Here is a 13,025-nt window from a genome sequence, read left to right as displayed (position 1 = left end):
TGTCCACCTGCAGAAATCAAGGCGGATTCAGAGATGCAACCCCCCTACCTGGTGCACCAGCTGTCGGAGGATGAACTCCACAAACGGGGATCCGAAGGGACCCCCTTTGAGATTCGCCGGGGGGATGATTCTGAATCTACCTCGTACGTGAATTAAATGAGGGTAAATGAGATGCAGGCGGAATGGATGATTGGATGCTAGTGGAAATAAATTCTCAGGGGATTTTAGACAGGTTCGGGCCGCATGGAGCGTAATACCCTACTCCTCTGTGTATGCTATAAATGCTCTGGGAATGCCTCTCTGAGGATCTCTTGTGTTACGAGGATTTCTGTCTAAGTCTAGAGCTTTGGTCTTCGTGAGCCTTTGCTCGGCTTCGTTAGCTTGTCTGTTGAACTTCTTGAACTTGTCTTCTATCTTCTCCAGCTCGTAAGGCTTGGTCGACTTTTTTTTTCTCCGGGGTGCACCCCCTCCTTTTTATATCCCGTCGGAGCGGCCTGGCGTGCCCAAAAAGGATGGCGCGAGTCCCAAGGCGCCATAAATGGAAAGCAACCATCATGGGCTGCAGCTTGATGTTACGGGGGGTTGAAAATGCGCCCCCATTCGGTCCTGTCGTCATCATGTCCCTTTTTAGCGGGTGCAGCAGGGAGGGCCCACCGGGCAGCCACCGTGCAACCCCGTGTGCCCGCCCGGTCAGAGCAAACCTGACACAGCAGGGCGGCAGGCGATATGCCTCGAGCCCTGCGTCGATATCCCGAGGCGCGCCGGATGACGCGCGATGGGACCTACCGCATTAAATGTTCCCACGCTTCCCTGCCAGGCAGTGGCAGGGACTAACAGCAGGCGTGGGGGGAGTGGTTGGAAGTGACAGGCCACGCTCCCTCTTAAATGCAGCATTGGGTCTCTCACCAATTGACACCTCACCACTAAGGGATTGCTAGACCTGGTACATGGCGATCTGTGTGGGCCAATCTCACCTGTAACACTTGGTGGTAAGAACTATTTCCTGTTGTTGGTTGACGACCGGAGTAGGTACATGTGGCTCATTCTGCTGGCGGCGAAGAGTGACGCTCCGACAACAATCCGACGGTTACAGGCCATGGTGGAGGTGGAGACCGGTCGGCGATTGCGAGCGCTCCACACAGATCATGGGGGTGAATTCACCTCTGTTGAATTTGCATAGTACTGCGCGGAACACGACATGCAGCGTCAACACTCCGCGCCATACTCGCCACAACAAAATGGCGTGGTCAAGCGCCGGAACCAGAGCATGGTGACCATGGCGCGAAGTCTCCTGAAGGCGCGCAACATGCCGGCGGTGTTCTGGGGAGAGGCCGTCACCATGGCGGTCTTCCTCCTGAACCGGGCACCGACGGTATGACTCCATTCGAGGCTTGGTACGAATGAAGGCTGGCTGTTCACTTCCTGCGCACGTTCGGCTGCATAGCGCACGTGAAGGCGGTGCATCCTCAATTGAAGAAGCTAGAGGACAGGTGCACCCCAATGGTGTTTATCGGGTACGAGCCTGGTGCCAAGGCATATCGGATGTACGATCCAGTGGCGCGGTGAGTCCATGTCTCGCGGGATGTTGTGTTTGACGAACACGCGGCCTGGGACTGGAGCAAGGTAGACGGCGACGGCATGACAAGCTCCAGTGAGTTCACCGTCGAGTACTTCGTCGCGCAGGAAGAGTACATGGCAGGTGTGGACGCTCACAAAAGTCCCGATGCGGCAAGCTCTGGGGCAGGCTCAAGACCAGTAGCTACGACGCCTGCACCGAGCCCTGCGCCTCTACCTCAACCCGAGTTCATGTCACCGCCATCAAATGCTGCTGAGTACCTTGACGCCGAACACAACAACTGCCCGCCGAAGTACCAAGTCATCGACAACATCCTAGGCCCAGCGTCTCCGCCGGGGATCGCACCTCGCCACCTCGACGCTGGTGAGCTCCTCCTCCAGATTGGGGAAGAGCCAATGACATTCGCGGAAGCCGAGCAGCACCAGCCGTGGCGTCGCACCATGATCGAGGAAATGACCTCCATCGAGGAGAATCGCATCTGGCATCTCGTCGATTTGCTGCCCGGACATCGGCCGATCAGCTTGAGATGGGTGTTCAAAGTGAAGAAAAACGGCGACGGCATGGTGGTGAAGCACAAGGCTCGTCTGGTCGCCAAGGGGTATGTGTAGCAGCCAGGTGTCGACTTCGACGAAGTGTTCGTTACCGTGGCGCGCATCGAATCTGTCCGCTTGCTGCTCGCACTCGCCGCCCAGGAGGGGTGGCCGGTACACCACATGGACGTGAAGTCTGCCTTCCTCAACGGCAAGCTCCGCGAGAAGGTCTATGTCACGTAGCGTCTCGAGTTCATCGTCGACGGTCAAGAGCTCAAGGTACTGCGCCTCGACAAGGCGCTGTATGGACTCCGTCAAGCTCCGCGAGCATGGTACGCCAAGCTGGACCGAACCTTGACCTCGCTTGGGTTCCGGCACAGCGCGTCAGAGCATGCGGTGTACGCTCGAGGACAAGGGGCATCTCGACTGCTGGTGGGCGTCTACGTCGACGATCTTGTCATCACCGGCAACGACTCCGATGAGATCGGGAGGTTCAAGCTAGAGATGCAATCGATGTTCAAAATGAGCGACCTCGGCATCCTTTGTTTCTACCTGGGCATTGAAGTGAAGCAGAGCAATGATGGCATCTCGCTCTGTCAATCGGCGTATGCGCTCAAGATCCTCGACAAGGCAGGCATGGGAGGCTACAACGACTGTGACACTCCCATGGAGCCTCGGCTCAAGCTCAGCAAGGTGAGCACGGCGCTAGCAACTGATGCAACAGAGTACCAAAGCATCGTCGGTAGCTTGCGGCACCTGATGCACATGCGGCCCGACATCGCATTCGCCGTCGGGTACGTGAGTCGTTTCATTGAGAGTCTCACCACTGAGCATCTGGCCGTGGTGAAACGAATCCTTCGTTACATCGCGGGCACCATCGATTTCGGCTGCCACTACAAGAGGACAGGGGAAGAAGCAAAGCTGGTCGGGTACAGTGACGCAGACATGGCCGGCGATGTCGACACGCGCAAGAACACCAGCGGGGTGCTGTTCTTCCTCGGCTCCAACCTGGTGAGTTGGCAGTCACAGAAGCAAAAGGTCGTCGCCTTATCGTCGTGCGAAGCTGAGTACATCGCAACGACAACGGCGACCTGTCAAGGTGTACGTTTGGCGCAGCTCCTCTCTGAGCTAAAGTGTGAGGAGCGCAGCGCCTTCATCCTGAAGATGGACAACCAATGGGCAATCGTCCTCAGTAAGAATCCTGTCTTCCATGAGTGCATTGAAGAAGGGAAGATCAATGTTAATTTCGTCGGCACTGAGAGCCAGCTCGCCGACCTGCTGACTAAGCCTCTCGGACGTGTCAGGTTCCATGAACTACGCATCCGGATTGGCGTCACCAAGGTCAGCAAAGAACACAAAGTTTAGGGGGTGAAGTGTTAATAAACTTGTGTTAGAGTGTGTGTGTGTTTCAATTAGCATGCCTTTGCTGTTTGCTTAAAGAGTCAGAGCACGGCTGAGTTAGTTTCGGCTGTGCGCGTTTGTAGCTCGAGGCGTGCTTGTTCACGTCGGAGCTCAGTCCGCGTCGCGCGCGGACGACCTGGCGTGCGGGATGGCGCACGTCGCAACGGATGGTGGCGCGCGCATGCAGGACGGTTCCCAACGACCCTGTTCATTCTGTTCTACAAATAAGCAATGAGAAAATCAGAAAAGCTGCCGTGATTTCATGCAGCGCAAAAACTCGCCTGTGTTTACTGTTCATCTTCTCTAACGCGCTATCGTAGTCTAGTTCGTGTTCTGAGGAGTATTTCGGCTGTCAGGCACGCTGCGAGGCATCCGGCCTCGCGGACGACCGCGCGGAAGTCGACGCCGTCGCGCATGCTTCCTTGTGACTAAGTGCAAGACATTGCCCTTCTACAGCTTACCTGTGGACCGATTAGCAATGGTGGCCTACATGCTACTTGAATTCTGTTTTCTTTTGTAATGCAATCCTGCTGCACCTGATAAGAGAGATGGCCACCTATTCTACCCTGCAACGGAACATGGGAAGCATCGCCTTCTTTCCATGTTCTCACTGCTGTGCTGCCTGTGAATTCTCTGCATTAATGAACAAGGAAAATCTGGTAATGGTTGATTTCCATGTGAACAGATTTGATGAAAACAGACTCAGCCTATTCTGGATTGCCTACCACTACCATAGATGGTGACTGGATATGGTGAACTGAAACATACTTGATGAAGACAAGCTGGATCAAATGGAAATCCTTTTTTGCTCATCCGCTTAATTGGATGTGAATCTCACTAAATTTGGTGGCCTATTCTCTATACAGATTTGACATGCAATGGTTCTGATTATGGCCTGGAGATATAAGGATCCATAACATCCCAAGACAGGTTAAGTAAAGATTGCACTTAACTTTTCATATAGTCGTTATTCATAAGATATAAACTTGCAACTATTTCAGAGCTGCTTTCACATTATAAATTGGTAGTAATGCTTCTTCTCCCAACTTTTAATCATATCTGACTGTTTGTGCCGTACTTGTCTAGGAATTGTACAGTATGGTCTCCTTTTGGGCTAGCTTAGCTCGCGTGACAGGGAAAAGCACCTACCACGACAAGTTTAGAATCATTTTTGCAGCATTGCTACTTTAGAAAAGCACTAGCAGATTTATATATTCCCACTCCGAAGCCAAGCAAAGCACTCAGTAGCAGTTAACTAGATGGTTCCCTTAATTATGTCATAATTATGAAAGAGACTCCCAAGTAAAATTACTTGTATTGTGAACGTAGAGGGTAGTACCGAAGTAGCAGTATAAAAATTGAGGAAATATCAGATGAAAATTCCTAGCCACTTTACTAAGTGCTGAGTGAGCTGTGAGTTGAAATGTAGCAAGTACATTTTATTTTATCTTCCTGTCATGGCTAGTGAAACCCTTATGCATCCCAACATGCCACCAATCTCGACCCCACGGTGGAAGATCAAGGAGGACGGCAAGAACGTCAAGCTAACGTTCTTCAACATGCCGGAGGGTGCCACGACAGGTGACTTCTAGGTCGCCGTCGAGGATGATGTGCTTGTGATCAGGACGAAGCCCAAGCCGCCGGTGCCGGTGGTGCAGCAAGGGGAACCCGGCGGAAGTGTCTCCTTCCACGTCCGGTTGCTCATTCCCAAGGGGTACGACAGGGTAAGTGTCCGCGCCGAACTCCAGCTCCAGGCGCTGGTCGTCACCATCCCCAAGGTTAATCCTGTATTCACCAAGGAGGTTGCTATCGATGGAAAATAAGCATGCAGGATCCCAGTTTTTCTTGCGACGTCACATCTGTGTTTCTATTAGGGAATAGGTCTGTGTGTGGTTTCTTGTTTGTCATGGACCAGATCAATAAATGCAAGATCTGTATGTGTTTGTATTGCTGCTATGACATTACGTGACGGCTATTTTTTTTCTTAAGATGCGAGTGCAATTACAGGATGTTGTGCATCTGCACGGATTGGTTTGTGTGCAGGGAGCATTTCAATGCTACGAAATGTGTAAGCTTGCGATTCTGCAGTTTCCGTGGCTTAATGGTTTCCCTCCATTGCCTTGAAAAAGAAAAAGGCATTTGCTCACCTATAGCAAGGGTTAACTTTTTTTCATACTTCACATGATGACATGCGCTCGGTTCCATCAAATCGCCTGGTCCAACATGAGCAAGAAGAAGAAGAAGCAGGTCGAGCACATCAAACTTAAATGCCAGCAAGTCATACAACGGCGTCAACGTTGAGTTGGCCATGTTATGGCCGTCTTGCATAGGTGATAGGATCGGCGATCGAGGATGGCATGGCCAGGGACACATTTTGTCACAACGATGGACAACAACCTCCGCTCGCCATGCTAAGGGCCAGGGCTATGGAATCATCAAAAGAAGCAGAAGAAGCAACGGCGAGGTACGGCATCTAAACAGCGCACGGCCGAAACCAGCTTTCCACTTTGGGAACAGGCAAGTTTCCTTTCTTTAGCATAACCATAATGTTCATATATTGTGTGGACTCACTATAAAATATTATTTAATAGGACACCCTACACAGATGTTTATTCAAATTTGTCTGTGTAAATAATATCATAAATGATTCTAAACTAGAGCTGTCTGAAAAATAATAATAAGCAGTTTTCATAAAATATAACACTTTAGTATAGGCAGTTTTTATTTAGAAACTGTCTATACTAATAATATAAATAATCTTTTATTTAGATCGTTTATATAAATAATATAGTATAGATAGTTTTAATAGAAACCGTCTCACCTGAAAGATCCTGCTTTGCACTGTATTTTGACTCGTCTATGATGCCGACCTTATCTGTTAATCTCCGATAGTCAAAACCCAAGGCCGTCTCATCCTTTCATTTCTGCTCTGTTCTCTCTCATTCTCTTCCTACCCCGCCGCTGCCTCCCCTCCCCACCTTGTCGTTGCATCCCCACCTGTGCCGGCTTCGAGCTTCAAGCTCCTGCTCGCCGGGCGAGTGGATTTGGTCGCCTCTGTCCTCACCCAACACCCATCGCCGCCTCTGCACAGCCCTCCTGAGATCTAGCACCCACAGCCACTCATAGCACGGCAAGAGATGACGGCATCCATGGAGGGCCAACCTACTGCACGCCGCTGCAGTAGGTCTATGGTGTGAAGGATTGTGTCACATGGCTTATGGTGAGGAAGGATTATTCTATGGGTGTGTGCTATGGAATAAAGAAATAAAAAGGGAACTGCATGTGTCCTGTAGAAAAGGAATGCATGGCTGTCGGTTGATTGGCCTGAGCGTGCGATAGACAATTGATCAAAAGGAATCAATGTGATAGACAATAAGTGGGTCTTCGAGATCAAAAGAAAAACAGATAGTATAATTGATCAGTATTCCAAGAAGATTTAAGCAACCCTGTGGGTTAGATTATGAGGATACATTATTTAGCTCAGCAACAATAATTCGGTTGGATCTCTCCATCGCAATCTCAAGAGGATGGTCACTGCACCAGCTTGATGTACAAAATGTCTTTTTACATAGTGTTCTTGAGGAGGAGATTTATATGGGCCAACCACCTGGCTATGAAGACAAGCAATATCCACACTATTTGTGTCGGTTTGACAAGGCCTTCTACGGGCTCAAGCAAGCACCACGTGTCTGGTATCACAGGTTAAGTTTCATATTGCAAGAGCTGGGATTTTAGCCATCCAAAACAGGCACATCATTGTTTACCTTTTTTTTATGAAATCATTATTGTTTATCTTCAGAACATAATAATGTGACAGTGTATGTTCTTGTGTATGTAGATGATATAATTGTTGCTAGCTCTTCATAGCAAGCAACCAATGCACTTCTACAGTTAAAGGACTTTGCCGTGGAGATCTTCACTGCTTTCTTGGGATTGAAGTCATCAAAAGCAAAGATGGCATCATGCTGACACAGCGCAAATATGTGAATGAACTCCTTCATCGTACTGGGATGGGAAAATTTAAAGGAACCAACACACCAATGGCAGATTGGCAGAAACAGAACGATTGGCATAAGTAGATGGAGAAGCACTGAATTCAGAAGAGGCCTCAAGGTACCGCGGTATGGTGGGTGCGCTTCAGTATGTCACCCTTACTAGACCGGACATCACCTTTGCGGTCAACAAGGTATGTCAATACTGATCGTCTCCAACAAGCTCTCACGAGAGTGCAGTCAAAAGAATACTCCAGTACCTCAAGACAACAGGTTCTACCAGCCTTGAAATTCAGAAATCACCATCCACGGTTCTGAGTGCTTTCTCCGACTAGGCAGGTTGCCCAGATGATCAACATTCTACTGGAGGGTATGCGGTTTTCTATGGCCAAAATCTTGTTTCATAGAGCTCCAAGAAACAGCAGACGGCTGCTCACTCTAGTACAGAAGCTGAGTAAAAATCTTTGGCAAATGCTACTGCTGAACTTGTATGGGTACAGTCGCTGTTGATGGAATTGGGACAGTTTCAGGCCAGGGCTCCAAGTTCGTGGTGTGACAACTTGGGAGCTACCTATATGTTAGCGAATCCTATATTTTATGCTCGCACAAAACACATAGAAATTGATTTTTTATGCCTGCACAAAACATATTGAAATTGATTTTCATTTTGTGCGCGAGAAGGTGAGCTGGAAGCTTCTTGACGTCTAGGCATCTCGTCGCAAGATCAAGTTGCTGACATATTTACGAAGCCTCTACCGAACAGGCAGTTTTCCATCTTGAAGCGCAACCTCACCTTGTGTGACAAGTTTGGGTTGAGGGAGGCTGATGAAAATATGGTTAGCTAGCTGTTATGATACACTAGAGATAGAACTGTATCTAAACTAACTTCTCTCTCATTTCAATCTGTTTGTAATCCTTTTTTTTTCTTTTTCGAATCAGCGAGAAAGCTATCCGGAGAAAATAATATAAAGAAAAACAGTACACCAACACCCCACATACAAAGGTTGATTGTTCTGCTTGTACGACAAGCATCGCTGAGTATATAAACACATGAACGCCGAGCCCTGTTGAGTGTGGCAAAACGCAAACTCATCTTCATTTGGTAGTTCGTTTAATTCATACTTGACCATCAGCATCACAGTAGTGGTTCATACTATTAAAGTACTATATTTTCGGGGGAAAACGCTAAAAATCTGAAAAACACTACTGTAACGGAAAGTTGTACCAAGATACACTACTGAAGACAAGACCATCCTTTTTTTTTTCTGAAATTGCCGATGACTACTATATCTCATCGCATAAGGTACAGTAAATTATCTACTACCTTAAACCCTATTATATACACAATTGTCTTTAGTACTAGTGTAGATTATAGCACTAGTTATGACCATTCTTCTTCACTAATTAACAGAGTCTGCTGCTGCAAGCTTGCAAAAGGGATCCAATACGAGGCCACAACTCTTGCAGAATGTATAGTAGTGCAAAACTTTTCCCAAATACTGGTCACTGTAATTTTATTTGTCAATGTCTTTTGAAACTTCCGAACTGTACAATTGCATATCCATCTTTTTTTTTTTTTTTGGTTAATTCAAAGACAATCCATGCCATAAGACGACTGAAAACTTACTTTTCTATTCTCATCAAGATGTTCACCACTTCCCTCATGGAAGGCCTCGACTGGTAAGCCACCTGTGTACACGCAATCGCCAGATCCAGCACGTCCAGAGCCTTTGCTTGGTCATCTCCAGGCCAGTGCATGATCTCTTTGTCCAGACAGCTTATGATGCTGCAGCGATCTGTTTGCTTCAGGTTTGTTCTCATCCATGTCACAATGTCCGCACCGTCACAAAATGAAGGATCCACAGGAATCTTCCTGCAAAGGAGCTCAAGTAGCACTACTCCATAGCTGTAGACATCGCTCTTCTCAGTTAATCTTGTGGAGTATCCATGCTCTGAGCACAAATAAACGGACATGTTAATTCCTGAAGCCTAAAACACTCTATTGATGTGATCACGGAGAAATGTATATGAAAGAAGGTACCTGGAGCAATGTAGCCAAGGGTACCAACAACGATGGACACTGTTGCGTCGGCATCCTCATCATCGACAATTTTTCCCAAGCCAAAATCTGTGAGTTTGGGCACAAGCTCGGCATCCATCAGTATGTTGCTGGATTTGACATCCCTATGAACAATCATGGGTACACAGTCATGGTGCAGATAGGAGAGACCTTGAGCTACATCAAGGGCGATCTGATGCCGGACCATCCAGTCAAGGGCCACTTGAGGCTTCCTTTCATGCAATAGCTCAAAGAGCGTGCCCTCGGGCATGTACTCAGAGAGGATTAGGCCAGTGCTACCACGGATGCAGTAGCCGGCCATCCTGATAATGTTGCGGTGCTTCACCATGTTCAGAATCTTCATCTCAATGGGGAACTTGAACTGGGACAGATCAACTGTCTTAACTGCCCACTGCTTCCCAATTTTGCAATCTGTCCGGTAGACTGTGCCATGCCGGCCTCTTCCAATGACATACTTCTCGCTCCAGTTGTCTGTTGCTCGGAGTATATCTTCATAGGTCAGCTCTTCTGGCAATTTGTCTGTCGAGTCCAGGTTACGGACAGCGCGCTGTCTTGATGATAAGCACTGTGATCTCTTAACAGTGTAGTGAACAGCACACAAGCCAGCAATCATGACAATGAGAGTTGACATTAGCAATGCCACAAGAATCCTTTTCTTCCTGTATCGAAGTTTTCCAGGTTGATTCTTGCAGCAATGCGCACAAGCAGAGTCTATGCACAATTGAGGATTCTCCAAAAAACCATCTGGTGACTGTACTGCAAGATTAACCCAGTTAGCAGGGAGCTGACCGGAGAGCTTATTGAATGAAATGTTCACAACCGAAAGTGAGATCATGTTGCTCAGCTGAGAGGGGATTGGGCCAGACAATGAGTTTCTTGACAAGTCAAGCACTTCAAGATTCTTAAGGTTTCCAAGACTACTTGGAATTTGGCAGCTCAGTCTGTTGTTGCTAATGTTAAGAGTTTTTGACAGGTACTGAAGGTTACCTAAGCTGCGAGGAATGGCTCCTTCCAAACAATTGTCACCAAGCTGCAGCTCAATTAGATCCTGTGTTGCGGTAAAGGAGTCCGGTATTGGTCCAGTGAGGCTGTTCTCTCCGAGTAGAAGATTTTGCAGGCTACCAAGTGTTGTGATCTCTGCAGGTATACTTCCATTGAGAAGGTTATTTCCAAGATCCAAACGAAGGAGATTCTTGCAGTTTCCCAGTTCATGTGGTATCTGTCCTGTCAGCCTGTTTGACAACATGCGTAGAGTCCCAAGTCTGCTTAAAGCACCGAGCTCACTGGGTATTGGTCCGGAGAAGTTGTTATCGGAGAAATCAAGCATTGTTAGATTGTGCCATGAGCCAAGCGCACTCGGTATCTTTCCTTCAAGCAGATTGCCACTCATGTCCATGTATGACAATCCTATATTTGTGCCCAAATTTGCCGGTAAGTTGCCACTGATCAGGTTATTCTTCAGAATAAACCTCCAGAGAGACTCACATTTAGCAATTTCGGTGGGAAAACCCCCACTGAATTGGTTATCTCCAAGATCAAGAACGCTGAGCTGGCCTCCGGTGCAGAGACCGGGTGGAATCTCCCCACGGAAACGGTTGCCAGTGAGGTCGACACGAAGAAGTCCAGGTGTCATATTCAACCCCAGGGCCTGCGGTAACACACCAGTGAAGTTATTGCTGAACAAGGAGATCTCTCTGAGTTTCCTCATTTGAGTTATCTCTGTAGGCACCTCGCCACTGAGGCTATTATTGTAGAGATACAACTCCACCATATCAGCCAACTGCCATAATTTTGAAGGAACTGGCCCGTTGAGCAAATTATTGAATAGGTACAGCTTCTGCAGTTGGCTAAGCTCACCGATTTCCGGTGGTATCGCCCCGGAGAGGCTGTTGTTCTGGAGTTGAAGCTCAACCAACTCCCGGCATTTCCCAATTTCCGGTGGAATTGGCCCAGAAATGCCATTATCTGCCATAGAGAACTTCTGTAAGCTGCTAAAATTGCCAATGAACGATGGGACGCCGGTGAATTGGTTGCCATTCAAGTAGAGCATCGTCAATGACTGGCACTGACCAATTGCCTCCGGCACAGGGCCTGTGAACCCGTTATTCGACACCACCAATTCTTCCAAGGTCACAAGCTCACCGATGCTCCTCGGCAGCTCCCCAGCGAACTGGTTGTCGTCAAGGTACAGCGTTTGCAAATTTGGCATGTACGTAAAGAAATCCGGCACCTTGCCACCGATTTGATTGTAGGATAGGTACAAGGTAGTGAGATTGCCGCAGTTGCTGAGGCTCCGGGGGAGTTCCCCGGCGATCTGGTTGTAGTAGAGGCTGAGGTAGACGAGCCCGCACGGCGCAGCGAACACCGGCATTGGCCCGGATAGATTGTTGCTGCTCAGGTCCAAGTAGCTGAGCCCCGGGAGCGCGGCGAGCTCCGGCGGGATGGTGCCGGAGAGGGCGTTGACGCTGAGGTCGAGGTACTCGAGAACCGGAGAGCCGGCGGCGGGAATCTCGCCGGTGAGCGCGTTGGCGCTGAGGTCGATCTTCTGGAGCCGGCGCAAGGAGAGGAATTCAGGGAGGACAGCGCCGGTGAGGAGGTTGCCGCCAAGGAGGAGCGCGGTAACCCCGGAGCACGCGGCGAGCGCGGTGGGGATGGGACCCGTGAAGCGGTTGTGGGAGAGGTCGAGCGCAGCGAGCGCCGGGAGCGCGCAGAGCCGCGGCGCGGACGCTGTTAGCGCGCCAGAGAGACCCACCCCGGAGAGGTTGACCGCGGCAACGGTGCCGGCGGCTGTGCACGCGACGCCAAGAAACGCGCAGTGTCCGGAGCCACCAACGCCGCCGCTGCTGCTGGTGGCGTTCGCCTTCCACGACGGGCGGAGGACGCGTCGGGACGCCGGCGGCAGGGAGGCGAGGAAGGCGAGCAAGACGTCTGCGTCACCGGCTCCCGCGGACGACGCCTCCGACGGCGGTGTAATGGACGCGGCGAGCGTGACAAGGAGCAAGAAGGCGGCGGCGTGAGACATGGGAGGGAGCTGCATCTCGCTGCCTTCTTCGGTGCAGGAGGGTGCTGCTCATTTCTTTGGCGAGCGACGACGCTTTGAAGGGAGGGGGAGAAGAGAGGGATGGCCATGGCGGCCGCGGTGGTGGCGGCAGCATCGCCGAGTGGGAGTGAGATGGGGCCCTTTCGGATCCGGTGCTGCACGGGGAGGAAAAGCCGTTGTGCACTTGTGCTGCCTACGAACACACGGGTGGGGGCGCCCGGGAATTTCTGCCTGTGTGCGGCAGCCGATTGTTTTCGAGTCGAAGTTCTGCTCTTTTTTAAAGATAAAAAACATAAATATTTTCTGTGAAAATTATATTTTTAAAAAAATCTGCATTTTATCTAAATGCTTAGGTGTCGTTTGCAACACAGTATCATTCCTGCAAAAGTTGAACTATTTTCTGCGA

The 13,025-nt window shown here is 49.5% G+C and overlaps 1 protein-coding gene across 1 annotated transcript; it reads right to left on the bottom strand.

Annotated features, from left to right (window-relative positions):
* Positions 1–8,765: 8,765 nt before the first annotated feature.
* Positions 8,766–12,802, bottom strand: LOC133906936 (leucine-rich repeat receptor-like protein kinase PEPR2). Its single transcript, XM_062348899.1, has 2 exons — positions 9,541–12,802; positions 8,766–9,451 (listed from the first exon to the last, which is right to left on the bottom strand). Exons 1-2 carry the CDS (start codon positions 12,614–12,616, stop codon positions 9,123–9,125), a joined length of 3,405 nt encoding a protein of 1,134 aa, XP_062204883.1. The 5' UTR covers positions 12,617–12,802; the 3' UTR covers positions 8,766–9,122.
* Between the last annotated feature and the right edge of the window lie 223 nt (positions 12,803–13,025).

This window comes from Phragmites australis, chromosome 24, assembly GCF_958298935.1.
Source record: "Phragmites australis chromosome 24, lpPhrAust1.1, whole genome shotgun sequence".
Lineage (NCBI taxonomy): Eukaryota > Viridiplantae > Streptophyta > Magnoliopsida > Poales > Poaceae > Phragmites > Phragmites australis.
This window is presented reverse-complemented; position numbering and strand designations above follow the sequence as displayed.

Excerpts from the sequence above, each read along its gene's own strand:
- LOC133906936 (XM_062348899.1), bottom strand. The coding sequence starts at position 12,616 with ATGCAGCTCCCTCCCATGTCTCACGCCGCCGCCTTCTTGCTCCTTGTC. Across the intron at positions 9,452-9,540 it reads CCTTGGCTACATTGCTCCAG|AGCATGGATACTCCACAAGA; the intron begins GTACCTTCTTTC and ends ATTTGTGCTCAG.